The sequence below is a fragment of the Mauremys mutica genome, chromosome 9, assembly GCF_020497125.1.
Source record: "Mauremys mutica isolate MM-2020 ecotype Southern chromosome 9, ASM2049712v1, whole genome shotgun sequence".
Classification (NCBI taxonomy): Eukaryota; Metazoa; Chordata; order Testudines; family Geoemydidae; genus Mauremys; species Mauremys mutica.
In genome coordinates this window covers 61,312,786-61,339,308 of record NC_059080.1, presented here as the reverse complement: position 1 = coordinate 61,339,308, position 26,523 = coordinate 61,312,786, and the positions used below count along the sequence as shown (strand labels likewise).

Below are 26,523 nucleotides of genomic sequence, written 5' to 3'. Positions count from 1 at the left end.
GGCCAATCTTGGGGCGGCCAGCCCAGCCCTGCAGAGACACGGACCCTGGCCCGAGGGGCAGGAACTAGTGATCTCCGCCACTCATCGTGCCGCCGGGATTCCCAGGACGCACCACTCCCCGCTGCCTGCACCGGCCGCCACCTGCACTGGCCTCCGTCTCCCGCATCGCTCTGAGCCTGGCCTGGCCTAGCCGCCTTTAAAGGAGTTGCTGAGCCACCACCTTCTGCAGCCCCCTGGGCACCGGAAGGAGGGGAGGTTCTGCGGCGGCCCAGCGGGCAGCGGAGGGAGGGTTCTGCGGCGGCCTGGTGATCAGCGGTGGCAGGGACAGTTCTGTGATGGCCCAGCAGGCACCGGAAGGAGGGGAGGTTCTGCGGCGGGCAGTGGTGGCAGGGACGGTTCTGCGGTGGCCCAGTGGGCAGCGGTGACAGGGACGGTTCTGCGGTGGCCCAGCGGGCAGCGGTGGCAGGGACGGTTCTGCGGCGGCCCGGCGGGCAGCGGTGGCAGGGACGGTTCTGCAGCGGCCCGGTGGGCAGCGGTGCCAGGGAGGGAGGGTTCTGCGGCGGCCCGGCGGGCAGCGGTGCCAGGGACGGTTCTGCGGTGGCCAGCGGGCAGCGGTGGCAGGGACGGTTCTGCGGCGGCCCGGCGGGCAGCAGTGGCAGGGACAGTTCTGCAGCGGCCCGGTGGGCAGCGGTGCCAGGGAGGGAGGGTTCTGCGGCGGCCCGGCGGGCAGCGGTGCCAGGGACGGTTCTGCGGCAGCCCAGCGGGCACCACAGGGAGAGAGGGAGGGTTCTGCGGTGGCCAGCGGGCAGCGGAGGGGTGGGCCCCTCTGATCCCAGTGCCGTTTGCACTGTGCTGAGCCCTGCTGCAATGCCGGCCCCGCACGGAGGTCGCAGACCCCAGCCAGCGCTGCCTGTGTTGGCCCCCTCAGAGGCTGCCCGGCCAGGAGAGGCACCCCAAGGCCTGAGGGGGGAGCCCTCTCACCCGGCTGCGAGCAGGCTGCAGCCCCTGGCTGCCCACGGGCGAAGGGAGCAGGCGGGTGTTGCCCTTCACCCCCCTGTGAGCCGCCTTGACTGCCCTCCACGAGCTCCCTGCAGCTGCCTTTTTTTTTTTTTGTTTCAGCAGTCCATCCGCCTGTTTTTTTTTTGTTTGTTTTTTTTTCTGGGGCGTCAAAAAAGCTAGAGCCGGCCCTGCCACCAGTTATGCTGTGTCTTGCCTTCCCTTACCATCTGGAGATCAGAACTTTGCCTAAATAGATTAACAGAATCCCATGTGAAAATAGGCCAAGCATGCAGTACCCTTTGGTTTACCAATCCTACACTGCTTCCTCTTCCAGTGCGATAGCTGAAAAGTGCTTTATTTGAGCTCATCAGCTGACCAATGTATAATTCCTCTTGCAAATATGGCAATCATACGAGGATTGTAGGTGCTCATAATAGTGCTGTTCTGTCTTCAGTTGGCTCAAGGTAAAAGGGTTATGTCAAACAAAAGAAAGGTCAGAGTCTGCCTTTTTCTGTGTACCACATGGTGAGGCCTTTCTCGGGACATTTATAGTAGGACGCTTTGATATGATTTTTGTGGAGAAGTTTGCAGCATCCTTTTAAAAGGTTACTACTGGTTTCCAGGGTGTCATTTGACCCCACTGGGGATGATGAAGGCAGCTCTTTCCTTGTGAGACTCCCTCTCATCAGAGTTTAGCCCCCGTTTCCACTCACCAGTAGACATGACTAGCATCTCTTCTGTTGATCCTGAGGGAGATTTCCTTCTGCCAGGAATCTTTTTAATCTGTGGTCCGGCTATTTATGAGAGATGATCTGGCCGCACTTAGCTCAAGTAACTTAATTAATAGAATGAATTGTATTATAACAACATAATTCACATCATAGGGTGTACTATGTTTATGCATTTGCGTCAGTGCATCCATATAGAGATAATGTATTATCAAAGATTTTTTACTGCATTATCTGATATGTTGTCCTTAAATGTAGGGCCAGATCCTCAGCTGAGATAATTTGACATAGATGGTTTACATGGAGTTATGCTGATTTACACCAGGTGAAATCTTGGCCAACAATGGACATTTTGAATATGGTGCCGTATAATTCAGCACAGACTTATGATGATCTGATTCTGGGCAAAGTTAGGAATGGGAATTGCCTTGTATATCTTTATTGTGAATACACAATTGGATTTCATTCTCTAGAGGCACCTGTGATTTAATCTTGAGAAACACAAATAGTCATTTTAAATCAAACCAGAGGGGGGGCCCTTGCAGATTATATAAACCATTCTGAGAGGCGTGACGGGTCGGATCCCCCTTCTGGGATGCCACTGGGATTTCACTGAGCCTCTCCTGCTCGATCAGCTTGGATTCCCTCTCTATGCTTTGCTGAATTAGGCTCTCTGGCCTCTTGCAGCACACACACAGGCAGGGCCACACCCCACTGCAGACACAGACTGAATTCAGCTCTGCATGAAAGGACTCCTCCAGCACTTACGTGCCTGCCCCTTTTCAGAGATGAACCCAAAATAATACATCTTGTACTGTATAGAAAAATCTGCACAGCGCAAACTCATAAAAATCTGCCCTTTTCCTCAATGTGAAGAGAGATGTGCACGACCTCTTGCCCCCCACCCCCGTTAGAAATTACATAGACTGGGTTTACTGATAAACAACATAAGTTTATTAACTACAAAGGGTAGATTTTAAGTGGTTAAAGGGATAGCAAACAGAACACAGAAGATTACCTCAGTAAATAAACAAAAGCCACAAACTGAGCTTAACACACTAGCTAGGTAGGATTCAAATTAGAAAATTCTCAACCTGAGTGATAGACAGGCTGGTGGATTCTTAAGGCACAAGTTGCCTTGGCTTTCCCAGGTTTTCTTGCACAGGCTAAAAATCCTTCCAGCCTGGGACCATCACTTCTCACAGTTCAGTCTTTATTCCTCAGGTGATTTCAGGTGTGTTGTTGTAGGGAGAGTGAGGTCCCCTCATGTTGTCATTGTCCTCTTTTATATCTTCCCGCCACTTGCTGGAAAGCATTTTTGCTGTGACCTGGGTCCAACAGTTTCCATTGAATAGAGCTATCTCTGAGAGGTTTCTATTGCCCATAGATCCTGGGGTAATCCTTGTGCTTGTGTGCATTTCTTCAATATGCCACCAACATTGTTTGGCCTCATCCAATGTAGCACATTTGAAATAGAGATACATGGTCAATATTCTCAGCTTCAGATACAAAAATGATACATGCACACAAATTAGATAAACACATTCAGTAAATTATAACCTTTCCAATGATATCTTACAAGAGCCATCTTGCATAAAGTATATCTTAGTTATATGTTATTCATATCATAACCATATTTACATATAGAATATGGAGTGTAACATCACCAGAGGCATTTCCAGTTATCTATAGTTTTACAAAACAAGAAAAAGTACAGGGTGATAGTGTTGTTACAGTGACAATAATGTAACGAATGAGCAGTAGTTCTCATTTTAAGCTCCACTAGGTGCAGTGTGTGTAGAGAGAGACATATATTCAGCTAAACCAATTTCAAAGCTTGAAGGTGATAGCAAGTTGTACAAAAGCAGATAACAATTACCATAGTAATACGCGGACAGTGAAAGTAATGCAAGTCAAGGAGTGAGCTAGCAAACCCTGATCCAAGTGCCATTGCTTATCGCCTTCAGTTAGGTGTATTGTATCGCACTGAGCATGTTGCTGGTGCTTACTGAATAATTCTCATGAGTGTGCTCTGGATGCCAGACCTAAAAAGTGGTGACAAGATGCATCAATTTAGAGGCATCTTTGGACTAATCAGTGTAACAATATTGGCATCAGTCTTGCCAGTGAAATAATTGCTTGTCTACCCTCATAACCAAATGCAAATCAGCATAGGCTTTGATGGTATCCACAATGTGTGGGTGTGTTTTGCGCAGAGAATTAAGCAAATATTGAAACTTTTGCTTCTAAATCACCTTTGGTCAAATTCAGATCAGGTTCACAATGAGACATTATAAACTGTTAACTGTTTATGTGTGAAGTTGGTGGCTGCAGTCCACTTATCTGATTCACAGAAATCACAACTGCATTGTCGCTAATTGGCACCCTTGTTGGTGGTCCCAGAGAGGCCAAGAAATAAACAACAGTGAAGACTCAGCCATAAAGGTTTCACATTCAAATTAGTGTTTCTGAGACCACGTGGGTAAGCTTTTAATGGTACTGTCCAAGCTGCAGCTGTTCTGTAGATAAATATAGGAATTTAAGTCTCCAGGTCTCATTGAAAGAGCTACCAAAAACAAGCCTCAGGGAAGGGGAAATATTTTAATAACAGAAAACATCTTGCATGTAAATAAACTGCCCAGCTTCCCAGTGGTGATCTGTGGGTCAAATCTATAAGGTATTAGTATCACAGGGCTCTAACCCCAGCATAATTGCAGGAAACCATCTTTAGTGTACTTATACTCTATCAGTAACAAGGGGCCTACATTTAGAACCACATTCTGTCTGAATTACTCACTTTTGAGGGGTACCTTACTCTTCAAGTGGGTCCATTGTTTTCCATGGACTAGATTGGAAACCCTTTGCTCACATTGATGGGCAGTTAGTAGCATGACTAGTCTACTGAAGTTAATGGGACTGATCACATGGGTGTGGGATCACACATTTGATGGAGGGGTTCACAGTCTGTCTCACTGAAATCAATGGACCTACTTGAGAACTAAGGTACTCATGACTAAGTGTGGCAGAACCAGACGCTTATCTGTGTGGGAAATTATACCAGTGTAGTTAAACCACTATAGTTACACTGGTATAACTTCCTTGTGGGGGCACTTTTATTCTGGAAGAAGAGTGGCTTTTACCATTTTCACTTAAACCCCTTTCAAAGTCACAGAATCTAAACTGGGAAGAGGCACTGAATTAGGACTGTCCACATGGGGAGTTATATTGTATAACCATAGCGGTTTAAATTCACACCTTTTTATACCAGTATAATTTCCAAGCAGACAAGACCAATGTGTATGTGCATGTGTTTCTGATGTTTAGTTTTAAAAAGTTCTGCAATATGCATTTTATTTTTCTTGAGAGCATTTTACTCTAATACAGTTACTAGACTGGCCTGTTGGAAGAACAAGCTTTTATGAATTTTATCACATTAATATTTAAGTTTGGCATGATAGGAGAAACTTCAGTAATATTTTTAAAAGGTTTTCATTTCAGAATGAAAATGAATAATAAAAACACCATGTACCATTACATTTCTGGTTTAATGAAATTAATTTCAAAAGTGATAAAAGGAAATCAAATGAAATTGAAATCTTTTAATAGATTTCTTCTTTTGTTAACTTTAGAGAATTATCTAATTTTTTTGAGAGCTTTTAAAGTGATTCACTTGGATTGATTCCCAATAGAATTCCCTTTCATTACTAGATTATTGGAATTAATTATAAAATTAGCCTTATCCTTTCCAGGTTGTCAATATCTAAGCACAAATGTCATCACTAACAAGGGCTGACTGTCAGAAATGATCAGTATGTGATCTTCAGTGCATTAGTAGGGAGAAATTAATCATTGTCCTCTTCTGGTACTTGTATATTGTTTTATTTTTATAATAGATAAGTATTTATCAGTCAGTTAGGGTTACTGAATAGCAATGATTTTTTAAATCACTAAAGAAATGCTGAAAAGCTGACCAGTGAAATGTGTGCATTCAGATATCCTGTAAGTTGTTCGATACAATATGTGCAATTTGAAAAGCAAATGAAGAAAAAAAGAATTGACTGTCAGATTACACGAAGTGCCATAAAAATATTTTGTTTAGATGAATGTGCCTTTTACCAGTCCACAGTTTTGCTGTTGAAAAGGCAGAATAATATACAGCTGGTTTCTTAAATGTTCATATAAATAGGTGTCACAGTGACTTTACATGAAATTTCCAAAATACATGCTAAGGCCCAGTTCAGCAAACTATACATATTCAATGAAGAATACGAGTATGAGCTTCACTTTCAGTATATGTTTAAATCCGAAACCAATGGTACTTCAGTTGCGTTCAAGCATGTACTTAACTGCTTTGCTTAATAGAAATAAACAAAAGCACATTCTAAAGTGTGTGGCTGATTCTGGCCTTAAATCCTCTCCCAAATCACTATGGGGTAAATTTTGCATTCCGTACTTGAGCAAAATACCTGTGGAAGATGTTGGGAATTTTGCTCAAGTAGCAACTGCAGAATCTGACCCACTGTTTGTGTATGAAAGGGTGTCATTGAGTGTGTGTCTGTTCTGCCATAGAAAAGACATGCAAAGGAAAACCAATACATATTCATATAAGCCTAAAAAGCCCTAACTGGGCATTTACTTTTTAATAAGCAATTTCATGGCAGATTTGCAAACTACACTTTGCTGTCATACTCTGTGAAGTGCTCATCTTTTCCAATAAATAGACTAGCTTGAAAGCTTGACCTTTTTTTTCCAAAAGGAAGATAGATTAAACCTTTTTGGATAGATGGACAGATTCATTACATGATACTTTCCACAGAGATATCTAGAAAAATAACTTGACCTCAACGTTCATCAGGTTAAACTGTTTTTAAAATATATATATACTGTAATAGTGGTCATTAAAGTTTTCACTTTTCGTTAGAATTCATTAAAGAATTATTCACAGAGTTCTAAATACTTGAAACCTGTTCCTTTGGCGTTCATGGAGCTTGCATTTCTTGTGCAAGGTTAATATTGCAACTAAACTGGGAACTGATTCTGCCCCCCCCCCCCCCCGCCCCATTATCTGTGTATCTGTAAAAATTTCAGTGCAGCCTTTTGCAAAACATTTTTGAGTTTCAAGATGGATTAGTTAGTGCTGGTCACAATGCTATTGGTTCTGATTCCTTGACTGGCTGAGCCTGTCCCACGCAGTTAGGAGCATCACTAGAGGCTATTTTGGCTCTGTTTTGCTAATGGAGAGGCAATAGTTAGTTTACAGTTTGTGAACTTGAAATAATAATAAGACTTTGTCTTTTAATTTTTCCAATTCAAACAGTTTAGGAAATGCTCAACTATTGTTTGATAGGCTAGATTTGCCCAGTCTATTACTGGGTCTTACAAGGGAACTTCCTACTTAATTTCTCTTCTCTTGAATCTATGTAATTAATAGTTTCCTAGCACATCTGTCATAGGCTTGAGGTCTAACTACTGCTTTCATGTAATCTTCCCATAACCTTAAAGGAAATGACTGCCTGAAGTTACTGCCCCATTTTTAGCCAGGGAATTTAGTTGTGCTTTCTTTGATTTAATGATAATGTTCCAGTATTTTGAGATTGTAAATAGCACTCATTTATTATGATTCCATTTTTATATGGGACATAGTCCCCTGAGAGGAAGACAAGGAGCCTGGATTATAAGTCTGGGGCATCTCTGTGACCCTAACAGCATCCCAGTGCAAGAGGGCAAGGGGCTCACTGGCATCTGCTGTTTCAGCTGGCCTGACCATTCAGTGTACCCCAATTCATTAATGTCATAAACTGTATCAGATATGTATCATGTAAGGTATCATTGGAAAACTAATAACACACTGATCATTAATATTCTTTCATGGTGTGTGTATCGTAAACGCCCAAGGGACCATACAAATATGAAGGAAATGCAGAACTAAAATGTGTTCACCAGACAAGCCTGGGTAGTGAGTAAATGGGTTTCTCCCAGACAAAGGACAAGCCAGTGCCTCCTGCCACGTTTCACCAGAGTTGATTAGCAATCACATATCAAGTGGCAGTTCATTTACATTGGAGAGGGCAGGAACAGATCAATTTGCATTCAGCAAACCCCAGGGAAGAAGAAACCATCATGGAACTTCCTTCACTGCCAGACTCCATGTCCAGGACCGGCTCTAGGCACCAGCAAAGCAAGCACAATTCCAGGGGCCACCTCACTGTTTACTCCTTTTTCCAGATCATTTATGAATAAGTTGAAAAGGTTTTTTTTCTTGGGCAGTTGCGCTCTTGGAGCTTGGGGCGGCACATTTTTTGCTTGGGGTGGCAAAAAACCTAGAGCTGGCCCTGTCCATGTCTCCTTCTTCACAACTTGAATTAACTTTATTTTGGGGGTGTAACTTTCAGAAGAATCCATTCTAAAGGTTCACTGGACTATAGAAGAGAGGTGCAAAGAATCCCTAGTTTTCTTTGACCTAGGAAGAAATGGGGAACCAGCACCCTGTACTTTGATTGTCGGTCCTGACTAAGAGACAATTGGCCATTCTGGGCAAAGTTTGATTGATGAGAGAAACCATCTGAATGGCTTACACCTTGCTAGATTAATTTTAGATGCATGTTTTCACTTTTATTTACTTGCAGCCATCTCCACCTTTGTTTCTTTTACTTGGCATCACTTAGCCTAGTTCCTGTCGTTAATAAATTTGTTTTATTTTAATCTAAACCAACCCAGTGCTGTGTTTGAATCAAAGCGATTGTTAACTCCAGTTAATGTGGCAAGCTGATGGGTGCTGACTCTTTAAAGGAGCAAACGAACCTTATTATTCCTCTCAATGGCCCAGGAAACGGCTGGACATTGCAGTGATCATGGTTTTGGGCAATTTGGGACTAGGAGTGTGTTGAGGTCACTTGGCCAGTAGTAACCAAGGCTGGTGGGTACCAGAGTGTGGCTGGGGTGTAACAAGCCGGCTGCTGGCTCCAGGCTGTGAGCCACAGTAGCAAAGTACTGAAGGCACTCAGGGTACAGAGCATGCAGTGACATGGTCCCTCACTGGTCTGGATTGCATTCCAGAATGTGACAGCCTCCCGAGACATTCTGCCTTCACAGCTTAGACACCTGACACCCAAAAGCTTACAGTACAACTCACTTGCCAAACATCAGTGAGAGGACTGAACACCAAACAGGGAGCTAGAGCCTGAGGCAAAGGTTTCCCTGAGCAGCAAGGTACTGACAAAAGAGAAATCAGCCAGTGTGTTAGCAGCCAGGAGGAGACTTTGGGTAATGGGAAAAGTACCTTATGCCTCAGGATTTTCTCAGGGTCAGTGGTTCTGTTGCTCTGAGTACAGAGCAGTAGCGTCATAAGTACCAAAATATTGCTGTCACCCATACAGGCCCTTTTCAGTGAATGGGGTTCAATGAGTATGAGTCAGGGGAGGATTTAGTATCAAATAATCCCATTATTTTGAGGTTTAAAACAGCCTCTGGTGGGTGTTAGCACTCTAAATAAAATGGTATTTTGTTGTTTGCTAGGAAGGAAGGGAAATTAATAGAAGAGTATCGTGAAATCATATGAAATTGCAGAACTATTAACTATGGTTTGTAACCTGTCCTTTAAATCAGCTTCTGTACCCAATGACTGGTAGATAGCTAATGTAATGCCAATATTTAAAAGGGCTCTAGAAGTGATCCTGGCAATTACAGACTGGTAAGTCTAACGTCAGTATCTGGCAAATTAGTTGAAACGGTAGTAAAGAATAAAATTGTCAGGCACATGAAGAACATAACTTGTTGGGCAAAAGTCAACATGGTTTCTGTAAAGGGAAGTAATGTCTTACTAATCTATTAGAGTTCTTTGAAGGGGTCAACAAACATGTGGACAAGGGGGATCCGGTGTACATAGTGTACTTGGATTTCCAGAAAGCCTTTGATAAGGTTCCTCAGCAAAGGCTCTTACGTAAGTTAAGTTGTCATGGGATAAGAGGGAAGATTCTTTCATGGATTGAGAACTGGCTAAAAGACAGGGACCAAAGGGTACGAATAAATGGTAAATTTTCAGAATGGAGAGGAGTAACTAGTGGTATTCCCCAAGGGTCAGTCCTAGAACCAATCCCATTCAATTTATTCATAAATGATCTGGAGAAAGGGGTAAAGAGTGAGGTGGCAAAGTTTGCAGATGATACTATACTGCTCAAGATAGTTAAGACCAAAGCAGACTGTGAAGAACTTCTAAAAGATCTCACAAAACTAAGTGATTGAGCAACAAAATGGCAAATGAAATGTAATGTGGATAAATGTAAAGTAATGCACATTGGGAAAAATAACCCCAACCATACATACAATATGATGGGGGCTAATTTAGCTGCAACTAATCAGGAAAGAGATCTTGGAGTCATCGTGGATAGTTGTCTGAAGACATCCATGCAGTGTGCAGCAGCAGTCAAAAAAGCAAACAGGATATTAGGAATCATTAAAAAAGGGATAGAGAATAAGATGGAGAATATCTTATTGCCCTTATATAAATCCATGGTATGTCCACATCTTAAATACTGAGTACAGATGTGGTCTCCTCATCTCAAAGATGTATGGGCATTAGAAAAAGTTCAGGAAAGGGCAACTAAAATTATTAGGGATTTGGAATGGGTCCCATATGAGGAGAGATTAAAGAGGCTAGGACTTTTCAGCTTGGAAAAGAGGAGACTAAGAGGGGATATGATAGAAGTGTATAAAATCATGAGTGGTGTGGAGAAAGTGAATAAAGAAAAGTTATTTACTTGTGCCCATAATATAAGAACAAGGGGCCGCCAAATGAAATTAATGGGCAGCAGGTTTCAAACAAATAAAAGGAAGTTCTTCTTCACACAGCACACAGTCAACCTTGGAACTCCTTTCCTGAGGAGGTTGTGAAGGCTAGGACTATAACAGGGTTTAAAAGAGAACTAGATAAATTCATGGAGGTTAAGTCCATTAATGGCTATTAGCTAGGATGGGTAAGGAATGGTGTCCCCAGCCTCTGTTTGTCAGAGGGTGGAGATGGATGGCAGGAGAGAGATCACTTGATCATTACCTGTTAGGTTCACTCCCTCTGGGGCACCTGGCATTAGTCACTGTCAGTAGACAGGATACTGGGCTGGATGGACCTTTGGTTGACCCAGTATGGCCTTTCTTATGTACAAAGGACTGTTTCAAGAGCATAATCATCTCTTTTGTCTTGATTTCCCCCATCTGTTTATTGTATCCACCAATTATCTTTTATCTTAAAATTAGATTGTAAGCTCTTCGGTGGAGGGACTTTGTTGTTTGCTTATACAGCACCTAGCGCAATGGGGCCCTGATCCCTGACTGCAGCCTCTAGACACTACCACAATTCAAATAATTAATAGTTAAAATAATCCCATAGTTAACATATACATTAACAGCCAAATTCTCCCCTGTAAAATCTATAGATATGTTTTTGGTTTTTTCCAAAAATGGACTGATTGTTTTTAATGGCTTGTTTATAATGGATCAAATTTAAAGGGCACATTTGCTCTGTTGAATTTTAAATTGGCTTCAGTGCTGTTTAAATATTTGCAAAATAGAAAAAAACCTAGATAGGGAAAATGTAGTTTTCATTTTTATTTCAATTTTTTTCCACAGTGAAACTCGGGATGAAAAATGTTAAGAACTTTGTTACAGTTGTTACTATTATGTATTGCTATTACAATAGCACCCATAGGCCCCAACAGAGGTTTTGCGAGGCATTGCACAGACACATAGTAAGAAGCTCTCTCTGCCCCAAAGAGTTTACACGCTATATAAACAAGGCAGAGAGATTGACTTGCCCAAGGTCACATAATTGGTCAGTAACACAGGTGGGAATGGAACCCAGATCTTCTAACTCCCAGCCCATTGCCATAGCTACAGGGCTCTACTGCTTCCTGAGAGACATAATAATAACAATACGTTATTACCTCCAGATCAGCAGTTACCCTTCAGGGAAGCTGGCAGTTCCTTTACTGAATGAACTTTTGTTATAGAAGTGCAGTCATTTAATTTAATTAAAATAATTTCCTCATACAAACTGTGGACTAAATCTTGTTGTCTTATAACTGTGGACTAAATCTTGTTCCCATAAAGGTGAATGACTATATTGCATAGAAATTGCCATAGTTGATCAGACCTGTGATCCATCTAGTCCAAGGGTAGGCAACCTATGGCACGGGTGCCGAAGGCGGCACACAAGCTGATTTTCAGTGGCACTCACACTGCCCGGTCCCGGCCATCAGTCCGGGGAGCTCTGCATTTTAATTTAATTTTAAGTGAAGCTTCTTAAACATTTTAAAAGCCTTATTTACCTTACATACAACAATAGTTTAGTTATATATTATAAACTTATAGAAAGAGACCTTCTTCTAAAAACGTTAAAATGTATTACAGGCATGCGAAACCTTTAATTAGAGTGAATAAATGAAGATTTGGCACACCACTACTGAAAGGTTGCTGACCCCTGATCTAGTCCAATATTCTACTGGCCAGTACCAGATGTTACCAAAAAAAGAAAAAAGAATGCAAGAAACTCTATAGTGGACTATTATTGAATAATTTGCCAGAGGGGGAAGTTGCTTCTGCTGGCTTATGCCTTGGAGCATATGGGTTTGTATGCCTTATTTTAAAAAAATCCTATCTAATATTTCAGCAGATGTTCTGATTATCCATATAAATGTATAATGCTTTTTAGTACTAAACTCTTGACCTCAATGATATCTAGTGGCAATGAGTTCACAATTAATTAATGCATTTAGTTACGACATGTCACCTCTCCCCTGTGCCTCAGTTTTGCCATCTGTAAAATGGGGATAATGATACCAACCTCCTTTGTAAAGTGCTTTGAGATTTACTTATAAAAACATACCAATAATTTATATAAACCATTGTAATTTTCAATATTATTTTCTATTCCATTCCTGATCCACCCTACATTTTGTTTGCTTTTTAATTTTTTTTATCTCTGCTTCACATTGAGCAGTGGTTTTCATTAGCTGAGCTGTCCACAATGTCCTGTTCCTGAGAAGTTATAATGAGTAAGGACTTGCAGGATCTGGCTCTAGCTTACCTAATGTGAAAATTGATCTCACACATCTCTTTTGAAGGGAGAATAATATTTTAACCTGCAATTCAGCTAAAGCTGAATGTCTTTATGAATTGTTAGCACATGGAGGGGTGGGGCACTCCCTGTTGTTTCTGAGACAAGTTTAGGATTCTGGGTCAGACACCATCAGAGGAGCAGAGAAATAGATGGATATAGTGATTGGGTGTGGGCAAGACATGCAAGGCAAGGTTTAGGTGGGAAAAAAACAGCTGAATGGTCTTGAGCCAATCAATGACCTCTGAGTCAGCTTGGGAAGACCTCTGGGGAGCCCAACATGAAAAGAGTAACTCTACCCTTATCACCATGTGACCATACTAGTCAAAATTGTGCTCTTGTTTACACCTGGGCAACCCCATGGAAGTCACTGGAATTGTGAAGTTTGTCAGGGCAGATGTTGGACTTGATTTCATTGGGGCTGCTTGGCTACAGCTAAAGGCAGAAAGCTGTTTGAAGGGACACAAGGGCTTTAATAGTAACTCCAGTACTAACCACATGAAAATATATCGTATTTTAAAATTTCAAATCTTCCCTCTATGGAATCAGAGAACACTGTGTTCTGAAATGGGAAAGGTCTCCCGATTTAGGGAAATAATATTCCCTCCAAGTCTAGAAGGGCATGACATTTTCTCCTTGTTTGATTATATTAAGTATATTAAATATGACCTAATTTTTTAAGGTTGCTCAAGCGAGAGAGTTCAAAGGATTTTGAATGACATTTTTTCAATTTATTTTTGTTAAGCCTTTGCAACAATTGTAAATAATCACTCTTATAAAGGACACATGGCAGCAGTCAAGTAATCCTTCATGTACATGAGTATATGTTTCTGTGCTAAGGAAATCCACAAAAGAAAACTCAAGAGAGACACTTAGATCAAAACTTAGCTAACATTTATCTGATAAACTAGGATTTAACAGTCCTTGGCATTTAAAGCAAAAAGCCCAAGAAAAATATAAGGCATCATAAAAGGTTATTGATATTCAGGTGGCAACAACTTATCAGGAATACCAGCTTCTCAATGTAGTTCTTCACCTTTAGAAAATAGGGTTCCGTTTTTATTTTTATTATTATTAAAATGAGACAATAGGAAGGGCTTAGCACTATCATAGGTGACAGAGATGTAACTTTTCATCTATTAGAACTGAAGTTTGGCAGGCTTAATGCTGAGATTTGGAAATTTAAAGAAGCAAATTTGAAAGACTAGGTTGTTAATAGTCTGTGTTGACTATGAGATTATTTTAGAAATATCTGAGGTAACTGAAAAATTAGTTGTGCAAAATCCCAAGCTTGCTTTATTCTCCAGCCTTACTGATGATTGGTTCTTATTGCAAGTGTTGCCAACTCTTGCGATTTTATCCCATCTCACAAAATTTGATGTTTTCTTTAAAGATCCTGCTCCTAGAGTCAGGTGATTAGGTTGTTTTTTTTTAAAGCATACAGGCTCTCCCAGCCCCCTCCATGTTTCTAGCCCTTATAGTGGAAGAGAAGATCTTGAAATTATGAAACCTAAAGTCTCAAAAACCAGAAAACAAATATCAATATTTTTTGTTTGTTTTAGAATTTAATTTTTAAGCCAATATCATTGTATTTTATAACTTGAGGTTGGCAATACTGTTGTATGTTATGAAAGTGACACCAGAGAATTAAGCTCTCAACTTTTTTAGCCTCTTTAACAGAAAAATCATCTCTAGTAGTAAATTTCAGGTATTCTAAAACCTGAATATGGTAAGAGCTGTGTAATATGCTGATTTATGTAATATTCCTCCCCTTTGGTGCCAGAGTGGTGATGAGAGAGAGAAAGAATAACCCCTCACCCCGAACCAATAAACTATCAGTGAGATTTACCATCTCACAGCACAACCTATCAACTTATTAGTAGAGTTGCTCAAAATATTTCATGGGAAAGTTCTCCTGCCGAAAAATACTCTTTTGACAAAGCTGGGGGTTTTGTTGTTGTTGTTGTTTTTTAAATTTTGGCAAGAAAATATTGGCTCCATTGTGATGATTTAAGTTTTTCCTCGGGAAATTTTGGGAAAAAAAAGTCACTTTGATTTAAAAAGTCATTTTGATTTTTTGAAATGGAAATGTTTTAAGTAAAAACAAAGTGAAATTTTTTGTTTTGTTTCTTGACATGTCGATTCACAAACAAGGGGTTTGAAACTTCTCAGGGGCAAACCAAAAAACCTCAAAGAAAGATTTTTTTTTTCAACTGAAATTTCACAGGGGAAAAGTTTCAGTTTTCCCATGAATTCTGCTCGTTAGTTAAGAACTGCCTTAAAACTAATCCACAGTCAGAGACTTGATTTGGCAGGTCTAATTTTTAAAGGCAGTGGCTCCTAGCTCTTCTGATGTAGTGCAGTTAGAGATGTGTTTGCAGTAGCTTGTACTGGGACACTGGAATTTTGCAATGTGTGAGACCTGAGGTACAGAGCAAAGGATGCAAGAAACACTTTGCCAGAATGTGACTTAGCTGCTTTTACACCCATCTGCCCAGTCTCCTATTGGTTTAAATGGGATTTTTGGTTTATGTTTCCAATTATGTGGTTTTGATTTTTTGCTCTCTCAAAGGTTTGAAAGAGACTGAAATAAAATATTTCATTCACAAAGCTCTGCCTTGAGCATATTTAAAGCTATGCCCCACATGCAGTGAGGCCAAAGCATATGCCACTGCTGAGCCAGGTGCATGGCTCCACCTCCCGCTGCCATGTGAAATGTTAGGATTAATCCACTGCATTTAAATCAGATTGCCGTAATACAAATTCACTGCAGTACATTACACTGGAACACGCAGTAACTTGTATTCCTAGCACTGTTGGTCTGCATCTTGCATGGGGTCTCCCAAGTGTTCATTTTCAATATCTACAGTGTGCCTACTTCTCAAGTTAAAGTGTCCCTTCGGCTTACGTAGCAGTAACTGTCCTGGAGGTGGGTTTATTTGTTCTGTACCTGTGCTGAGGAGAGAGAGACATAGCTCACTGGTGTGAAGAGATGAAAGAGAGAATATTTGAAGTCATCCATGTCCAGGAATGCTCAGCAAATGGCAGAGAGAAAGACATAGGTCAGTAGGGTTTTTATAAGTGCAGCAGAATGCACAGAACAGCAAGAATCCATATAATCAAATGGCATAAGCAAAGAGACAGAGGCAGTGGCCCCCAACACCAAATTAAATGCTATGCTGAATGATGGATTTTTCTGTATTGCTTTTCGTGTATTTTTTAAGTTTTTAATGTAGAAATAAATAAATAAATATTGAAAGATGCTAATTTTCACCTTATAAAGTGATGGCCATTGCCCTATTATTAATAGTTATCTGTACTAGAGTATTGAAGTATATTAGTCTGATAACATGTAGGGGCAGTACTTGGACCCCAATACACAAGGAGTTAACACCAACTTCACTTTCCCCTCCCCTTGGAAAATCCTCCTGGGAAGGGCTGCTGGAAAAAGAGCAAAGGTGAATGTTTATGGGTCGGCCTGGGAACTGAGTGATTCCCCAAGGTTATTTTACTTATGGAAACATGCACTGATTTTTATCGACAGAGATTTACTCCTGCTGATTCCTACTTGTTTAGTCCTGCTGTGACACCCCCAGCATACAATGGTGTTGTGTTCACAGCATATACACAGAGAAGTTAGTTAAAAAACAGAAATATTCTTGCTGGAAGGCTACAGTGTAACACTGCTTTTTTCCTTAGAAATCAAAACAATAATGCACAAGAACCCTCAAACAGAGGGAGAAAACAGGCTGCTACCTAAGGCAGAGAGACACAACTCACCCCACCTTGCTTTAATTGGCTCTCTTCAGACTGACTCTGCTTGTACGCACCACACTTTGCAAGCAGGACTAGTATCTACCCCCGCTTCCCCTTCCACACTCTTAAAGTGATAGTTTTCAATTCCAACAGAGTCTTCCTTCCTGGAAGAAGCTAGTTTACAATAAGCAGTTCAGGGCCGCCCAGAGGATTCTGGGGGCCCGGGGTCTTCGGCGGTGGGGGGCCCTTCCGTTCCGGGACCCGCCGCCGAAGTGCCCCGAAGACCCGCGGTGGGGCCCCCCTCCGCCGAATTACCGCCGAAGCGCAGCCCGGTCTTCGGCGGTAATTCGGCGGAGGGGGGCCCCGCCGCGGGTCTTCGGGGCACTTCGGCGGTGGGTCCCGGAACGGAAGGGCTCCCCGCTGCCGAATTACCGCCGAAGACCGGGCTGAACTTCGGCGGCGGGTCCCGCTCCGTCTTCGGCGGTAATTCGCCGGCGGGGGGTCCTTCTCCCCCGGAGCGGAAGGACCCCCCCGCCGGCGAAGACCGGGAGCGGCAGAAGCTCCTGCGCCCGGCCGCGCAAGAGTTTGCCGGGCACCCCGGACCGAGTGAGGGACCCCACTCCAGGGGCCCCGAAAAACTCTGGTGGGAGCCCCTGTGGGGCTCGGGGCCTGGGGCAAATTGCCCCTCTTGCCCCCCCCTCTGGGCGGCCCTGAAGCAGTTTAATTTGGGTCAAATTCAGATGTTGGCTATTTTAATTGGGAGGGAATAATCTAGGGACAAAAAAATATATGCAGACTAAAACTTTGAAACTCGAGTGCACAATAGAGCCTAGGCACTGAACTGAGAACCTGTGGCAGCTGTGAGGGCTCACTAAAAGTCAGGCTGCCTTTACTTAAATGGGATAGCTCAGTGGTTTGAGCATTGGCCTGCTAAACCCAGGGTTGTGAGTTCAATCCTTGAGGGGGCCACTTAGGGATCTGGGGCAAAAATTTGTCCTGCTAGTGAAGGCAGGGGGCTGGACTCAATGACCTTTCAAGGTCCCTTCCAGTTCTAGGAGATTGGTATATCTCCAATTATTACCTTTTACCTTTATTATCTCTAAATGTGGATTTAGGTGTCTAACTTTAGGTAGCCAAATTTGGAAATTTGTCCATAAATCCCAGACAAACCTTAGTTAAGACTGAGTTACTATTGGAAATATCGCCCTTAAAAATTATGTTAACAGAACACCGTGCAGCAGTTAAAAGAAACAAAATGTTTAAAAGTCAGGAAATTCATTGAAGATTCATTGCCATCCTTAACGCTGACCCCTGTATCACACCCTATGCCAGTTGCATTTTCTTTGTGGGCCATAGGCATTGCTAGACCCACCTACTTCCTGCGTCTTGACTGGTAAACAACACCCCTGAATGGGCTAGAGGCTCATTCCTCCCCCAGTTCAATCAGCAGTTCTGAACACAGACACCAGTACAGTTCTTACTATCTCATATAGGCCAGACGTACAACCCTCCCTCCACCCATCCGTCTGCTACAGACTAGAGCCTACATAATTTTGCACCTTAAGTTTTAAAGCCCAGTAAGGTTTGAAGACCCCAATTTTATCCCATCCACCCTCCTGATACAGGCTGGAAAAGCTTCTGTAACTAGCCTGTTCAGCCTCCAAATAGGGTCTGAGCCTCTAGATACAGGCCAGACTCCACCTTACTCCATATACCCTATACCTACTGGCCAGACTGCCAGGTAAACACAAATGGGTGTGGACACACTTTCTTCAGCCCCTGGCCTTTGGAAAGGCCCCACACCAACGTGTAGTTCCTGCTAGGCAGCTTCCTTATGCCCACTGTCCATACACATTGCACTTCAGGTTGGTCACCAAGTAAAGTGAAATTGTGACGTGGGAAGAGGGGATTGAGGCTCACTCTTGGAGTCCATCTCCAGGTGTGACACAGTTGGGACACTGCATGATATCCTAATAGCTGGTAAATTGTTGGTAGCAATCATCTATGCCATGCCTGTTGACGTTAACACTCTAGTGCAGGGGTTTGATCCCAAGAAAGCAAGGATCCATCCTTACTCTGCCCCAGCCTCTTGTGGTGTGGTGCAGAGATTCCCTCATACACCACATCAGCCAAAAGGGACAAACTTGCTTCTGTGCTATTTATAATCTTCTTTTTACTTCAAACAACAGAATTACATTTGTTTTTTCCCCTCCCTCTTTGTTACAGGTTGACAAAGTGTGTGGCCAGCCCCAAGAAAGAGAAGCAAAACCTTCACCAGATAATATAGTGCAAGCAAAGGACATGTCTGAAACACAGGCCCTCACGATGGCTCACTCTGCTAATCTAAACAATAAAAGGAGGTAACCCTACGTGAAACATATCTCTAAGTGCACTGAAATAAACCTTATTCCTCATAGTTTGCACTAACTGTTTCTCATGCGAGAGTGTTTAAACCCAATTATGTCCTCTGATATCCACCCACAACAGCCCTAGGCTTTCCTCAGAGGCGGTGCTAGTCCATTGGGGGCCCTAAAAAGGAATCTTTTGGGGGCTCCCCCCCACAACACATAATAAAAAGCAAATAAGGGGCCCACTTGAGCTGCTCGGGAGCCTAAGCAATTGCTTAGTCTGCTTAGGCCTAGCGCTGGCTCTAGCTTTCCTGGTAGTTGAGTAGATGTATTTGAGGGAATATGTAGTGCTTTCCAGTTGAAGACTGACAGTATTTGTTGCAGGCCAGTCCTGATGTCATTACTCAGTGTTGACTCAGTCTTTAATTTGGCAAACTCTTACTGTAAACAATGGGAGCTTTGCCAGACGTAAAAACTGGGTGACTTCAGGACATTACCCTATAGGAGTCTGTTTGCTCCAGGTCTTTAAGGACTATTGATATTGGGATGGATCATCCATGGGATGGGATGGGGCGGGGGTAGGGATGGAAGAGGAAGGGAATTTCCATGATGCAGTTACTCCCCTATTCTGTAGTGGATTAGGCAGTCGGCTTCTGGTGAATTCTCAGGGATTAGAGCAAGGCCAGGTCCATCCGCACATAGGCCCTGTGCCTCCACATTGGCTCCAGCCTTCCAGCCACCTGTCAGTGCAGCTACAAAGGAGCTGTGCTATCAAGGTGTCCCTCTGCCATGATTCTCTTGTGCCTAAATTATGTGGTGGGGAGAGGGAATTTTGTGATGTGCATCCTCTCTGGCCCCTCTCGGCCTATGCACTCCTGCCCCCAAGTTGCCTGGTCTTTACCCCCTCCTCCACATGGACCTTAGATTAGGGTTTGGGTGGGGAAGGAGGATGTGCCACAGAAGGGGACGCGTCTCTCTGTGGAGTGTCTCTTCCATGTGTGCTTTAGGGAAGCTGATCCTACCCAGGATACGTTTACGTGAATTTCATTGTCAGTGAACAATAGAATTCCAATTGCTTATTACTGGCTAAGTTAAATCCTGCTACATCAGTATAAATCTGGAATAACTTTGCTGAAGTTAGTGGAGATGGCTCTGGATTTACACTGGTGTGACTGAGAGCAGAGTTTGGCTTTATTCCACCTGGGTGCCTGCACAGATGAGTTCAGGCTGTAAGATTTGCACTCACATCTATTTTGATTTTTGTCCAATTCTACATACATTCTGAAAACCAAATACACTGTTTAAAAAAAAAAGTTGGGACCACAGTGTACTTATCTTTCACATTCTTCTGCAGTTTGAAACCAAAGCACAACAATTTGTGCTGGTGTTTGGGGCTAATTGATTTTCATTGTATAAACTGCATGAGATATAAAAAAGCAAGCAGCATGGCTGGTAAAAAGTAAATTAGATTTTAAAAATTCAGTGGTAATAATCTGAAGTATAAACTGAAATACAGTTAACAGAATTTGTTTTTTAAATGTACGGGTCCGGTTCTGTCCCCAATGAGATCTATATCACTATCTTCACTCAGAATTGCATTTTAGCAGAATTGACCTATGAGCCAGATCCTGAGTTGGTGTAAATGAGCAATGGAGTCACACCAATTTATACAGCTGAGGATCTGGCCCTGAGACTTTTAATTAACCAGAGAGCAGTTGTTTGATGTTTAGTAGTATAGATACCAAAGAAAATATAATAAAACTAATATTCCACTAATTATAAAATGTTGCCAAAAGCTGGTGTATACATCATAACATCAACTGAGCAGAGCACATCCTTACATTTCACTGGTTAGTATGATGTTTTATGGTAATGTAGTGAGAAAGGTGTGATGAAGAACCAGCATACTAGGAGTTAATGTGTGAGCTGGCGTTGGTAAATACGTGAGGGATGGACTTCATCTTTCCAAGACCTGTGGGAAAACAGTTGCGTAAAATTTGTGCTTTGCTTTTGGAGATAACTGGAGAGCTATAAATATCAAGAAATATACGGTGATGGACTTACTATTCTTCATATGTCATTTAATCGCATATGTTATCAATAAAAAGCAATTTTAGCTAATATAAAATTTTATAACTGATGTATAAAATCCTAAGTGCAGTGAATTATGTTAAAATATATTTAGACAGGCAGATATCTTAACTGTTATGGAGAATCTAGATTATGGGATTAATTAATTATAATGCTATGTGGTGCCATGACTTCTGGGAATTTAGAATATAAGCAGCAAGATTTTCAGTTTTGTATTTAGGTACTAACATGGTCCTCATAGCAGACCACAGTAACTAGTGGATTTTATCAAGACTCTGGGAGGTAGAGAAGTATTAGCCCCACTTTACAGAAAGGAAACTGAAGAACTGGGTAGATACAGTGATTCGCTGAGCCAGGAACAGGATCCAGGTCTCCCGAGTCCCAGTCTATTGCTCAGCAAATGAGACTATCCTTCCTACTCATCCTGAATCCACCAGTGTACATCAGCTGTGGATCAGGCCCATAAACTTTGCAGAATGATCCCGAGTTCAAAGAGAAGAATTACTGTAGTTTACCACGTTTCTTTTCCCAACACACTGGGGGAATCACAGTGATCTCTGGTACAGCTCCTAATCAGACAGCCTGTATTTAAAAAAAAATATAGAGAGTGAATGTCTAGCAGTTGTTTGCCTAGCCCACCATTCTGTAGTAAGCTCCACAGGAGTCTATCTATGCAGAGCCATATACAGAATCACAATTTTCAAAAGATGCTGCACCGCACACTCACTTCAGTGGGAGCTGAGGGTGCTCAACACCTTTGAAAATCAGGCCATAAAATGATGAATGACTAGTGGATTGAGTGAACCTTTTTCCCCCTCTGTTCCTCTGAGACAGTTACTTATCAGCCTAGATGCTCTGCCTTTCCATTCTCGTTCTGGTAGGATCTGGTTGGGAACAGGACCTTCTCAGTTCAACATTCCTTTTCATGGAACTCCCAGGCTGTCCGCTCCTTGCTGCTTTATGATCACCGAATGGCCCTCTTGTGTGCCAGTGAAATCCCTTGCTATGCTGTTTAAAGAATCTGTGACCATTTATACTACGTCAAAGCGAAAATAGCAAGTTTTATTGATACGGATTTGACTTAGTGGTCCAAAGAGAGGTTTTCCAATAGAGTATCTACTGAAGCTGCTTCAGATGCATGGAAAGTTCTGAAGACAAATATGTACAATGTGGCAATCAAGAGCTTTGGAAAGAATACTAAAAAAAAGTTAACTAGTTCATAGATCATTTGGAGATACTGTTGAGAGTTAAAGATCTGCCCTGATCACCTACAAGTATACTCCTACTACTGATTCGCACAACAACCTAAAAGAAGCTCATAAGGTTGTTCAAACAGTTTCCAGGAGGTGTGCTCAAGAATTTTGGCTGGGTCTCTGTGACAGCATCCAACGGGCGGCTGACACAGGTGACAGTAGATGGTTATATGAGGGCATCAGAAAGGCCATTAGTCCGATAAAGAACAAGACAGCTCTGCTGAAAGATCTGGATGGCAATATCATAGCTGATAAGGGGAAGCAACTGGAGAGGTGGATTGAGCATTATGGAATGATATACTCAAGGGAGTCTGTAGTAGACCAATGTGTGTGAGCAGAATTGCCTGGGTTTGAAGTTATGACTTTGCTGGATGCCAAACCTACTCTAGAGGAACTTGAATAAAGCATCAAAAAGATTCTCAACCACAAAGCTTCGGGACCTGACTGTTTACCTGCTGAAATCTATAAATGTGCAAACAAAGACTTGCTGCAAAGATTGCACAAGGTACTGCTACTCTATTGGAAGGAAGAAACTGTTCTGCAAGATTTTAAGGATGCTTGTTTCATCCAACTCTTTAAAATTAAAGGAGCCAGAAGTGATTGTAATAACCACAGAGGTATATCTCTTCTTAACATTGTGGGAAAAATCTTAAGCCGTATTCGTTTATCTAGACTTCAAACTTTAGCTTAGAGAATCTCTCCTGAGAGCCAGTGTGGCTTCAGTTTGGGCAGGTCCACCATAGACATGGTCTCCTCTGTAAGACAACTGCAAGAAAAGTGCAGAGAGAAGTGTATTCCACTGTACATGGCTTTTATAGATTTAACAAAAGCCTTTGACAGGGTTAGTTGGTCAGGGCTTTACAGTGTTCTGAAGAAGCTTACATAATGAAATCCTTACACAATGGCATGAAGGCAACTGTAATGTATGAAAACCAAAAGTCTGACTCATTTAACATCAATAGTGGAGAGAAGCAGGGTAGCATACAGGCTTCTACATAGTTTAATATTTACTTTTCTTTCCTGCTTCCACATGCATTCTGTGATGTTCAAGAGGGTGTCTATCTTAGCACCATACATGATCGAGGTTTGTTTAACATTGCAAGGATCAGAGCTAAGATGAAGGTGAAGGAGATCATCATAAGGGACCGGTTTGCAGATGATGCCACCCTTGTGGCTCAGAGTGTTTATATGCCCCACAATATCTTATTACCAAGTTCTCTGAGTCATGCAAAATCTTTGGGCTATCAATAAGCTTGAAGAACCATATCATGCACCAAGGCTCTTCAGAACCAGTTCTAGATATCACCTTAGATCAGGGGTAGGCAACCTATGGCACGGGTGCCGAAGGAGGCACGCGAGCTGATTTTCAGTCGGACTCACGCTGCCTGGGTCCTGGCCATCTGTCTGGGAACTCTGCATTTTAATTTAATTTTAAATGAAGCTTCTTAAACATTTTAAAAGCCGTATTTACCTTACATACAACAATAGTTTAGTTATATATTATAGACTTATAGAAGGAGACCTTCTAAAAATGTTAAAATGTATTACTGGCACGTGAAACCTTAAATTAGAGTGAATAAATGAAGATTCGGCACACCACTTCTGAAAGGTTGCTGACCCCTGCCTTAGATGGTATTCATCTGGATGTTATTTACCAGTTTTGCTACTTTGGCTCGACTGTTACCAGCAGTGTAGATCTTGATACTGAGCTCACTAGTAGAATCAGCAAAGCATCCAAGAACTTTGATCTTTTGCAAGACAGAGCCTAGAACAATAACAAATTGTCAACTAAAGTGAAAATCAGTATTTATGACTGACACCAAATATGCCATAAGACTAAACAGCTTTCATATAGATGCTTGCATAAAATTCTTTGAATAAGAAGGGTGACAAATGTGGAAATGTTAATTTGGGCTGGTATGTCATTCATGGGAACATTTCATTTGTAAGAAAAGGCTAAGGAGGCTTGGACATGTCAAGTGAATGCTGGATTACTGGATCCCAAAGAGTGTGCTGTACTCTGAAGCTTGCAAAGAGACTAGAAAGAGACCCAGACTACTGCACAGATTTTGGGATGCTTGCAAAGATCACTTAGGCCTGGTCTACACTACGCGTTTAAACTGATTTTAGGAGCGTTAAACCGACTTAACGCCGCACCCGTCCACACTAAGAGGCCCTTTATATCGATATAAAGGGCTCTTTAAACCGGTTTCTGTACTCCTCCCCAACGAGAGGAGTAGCGCTAATATCGGTATTACCATATCGGATTAGGGTTAGTGTGGCCGCAAATCGATGGTATTGGCCTCCGGGCTGTATCCCAGAGTGCACCACTATGACCGCTCTGGACAGCAATCAGAACTCGGATGCAGTGGCCAGGTAGACAGGAAAAGCCCCGCGAACTTTTGAATATCAGTTCCTGTTTGCCCAGCGTGAAGCTCCAGTCAGCACAGGTGGCGATGCAGTCCCAAATCCAAAAAGAGCTCCAGCATGGATCCACGGATGTGATCGCTGTATGGGCAGACAAATCTGTTCTGTCAGAGCTCCGTTACAGAAGACGAAATTCCAAAGCATTTTAAAAAAATCTCCAGACAGAGGCCACAGCAGGGACTCAGCACACTGCTGCGTGACAAGCGTAACGGAAAGCCAAAGAATCAAATGGACGCTCATGGAGGGAGGGGGGACTGAGGACTCAAGCTATCCCACAGTTCCTGCAGTCTCTGAAAAGTATTTGCATTCTTGGCTGAGCTCCCAATGCCTGTAGGGTCAAAAACATTGTCCGGGGTGGTTCAGGGCATAGCTCGTCAATTTAACCCCCCACCCCCACCCCCAGAAGGAAAAGGGAAAAAAATCGTCTCTTGATTCTTTTAAATGTCACCCTATGTGTACTGAATGCTGCTGGTAGACGCGATGCTGCGGCAGTGAACTGTAGCATCCTCGCCCCCCCCCCACCCCGGTGGCAGATGGTACAATATGACTGCTATCCATCATCATCATCAGCCTGGTGGCAAACGGTACAGTACAGAAGAACTGGTATCCGTCCTCATCATCAGCCCATGAGTGCTCCTGGCTGGCCTCCCGGTCATTCCCAGTAGATGGTACAGAACGGCTGGTAACCGTCTTCATCATAGCAACAGGGGGCTGAGCTCCATCAGCCCCCGCCCTTCATGTGTAAAGAAAAGATTCTGTACTGCCTGGACTATCATAGCAGCGGGATGCTGGGCTCCTCTCCCCCACACTGCTTAATGTCCTGTCTGGACTATCATAGCAGCTGGAGGCTGCCTTCCCCTCATTTTATCTCACTAACAAGTCACTGTTTCTTATTCCTGCATTCTTTATTACTTCATCACACAAATGGGGGGACACTGCAACAGTAGCCCAGGAAGGCTAGCGGAGGAGGGAAGCAACAGGTGGGGTTGTTGCAGGGGCACCCCCTGTGAATGGCATGCAGCTCATCATTTCTGCGGGATCTGACACGGAGCAGCTGTGCTCTCTGGTTCTCTGATTCACTGGTTCTCTAGTTCACTTGCCCCATATTCTAGGCAGGACTGATTCTATTTTTAGATACCGTAAAGGAGGGATTGACTCGGGGAGTCATTCCCATTTTTGTCTTTTGCGCCCCTGGCCGACCTCAGCCAGGGGCACCCATGACAGCAGCAGACAGTACAGTACAGAAGGACTGATAACCGTCATCTCATTGCCAATTTACAATGGCAGCAGATGGTACAGAACGACTGATAACCGTCTCTGCTATCATGCAAAAGCAAATGAATGCTGCTGTGTAGTGCTGCTGTATCGCCTGTCAGCGGCATCCAGTACACATATGGTGACAGTGACAAAAGGCAAAACAGGCTCTATGGTAGCCATGCTATGGCGTCTGCCAGGACAATCCAGGGAAAAAGGGCACGAAATAATTGTCTGCCGTTGCTTTCCCAGAGGAAGGAATGACTGACGACATTTACCCAGAACCACCCGCGACAATGATTTTTGCCCCATCAGGCACTGGGATCTCAACCCAGAATTCCAAGGGGCGGGGGAGACTGCGGGAACTATGGGATAGCTACAGAATAGCTACCCACAGTGCAACGCTCCAGAAATTGATGCTAGCCTCGGACCATGGACGCACACCACCGAATTAATGTGCTTAGTGTGGCCGCGTGCACTATACTTTATACAATCTGTTTTACTAAACCGGTTTATGTAAAATCGAAATAATCCCATAGTGTAGACGTACCCTTAGTATC

The 26,523-nt window shown here is 42.7% G+C and overlaps 1 protein-coding gene across 6 annotated transcripts in view; it reads left to right on the top strand.

Moving 5' to 3' along the window:
• LOC123376999 (glypican-5-like) overlaps positions 1-26,523 on the top strand; it is a 654,555-nt gene that overhangs the window by 227,795 nt on the left and 400,237 nt on the right. For all 6 annotated transcript variants that reach the window (XM_045029334.1, XM_045029333.1, XM_045029332.1 and 3 more), the window contains one exon: positions 18,817-18,950. In XM_045029334.1, coding sequence (XP_044885269.1) covers positions 18,817-18,950 — 134 coding nt within the window. The remainder of the gene's footprint in view (positions 1-18,816; positions 18,951-26,523) is intronic.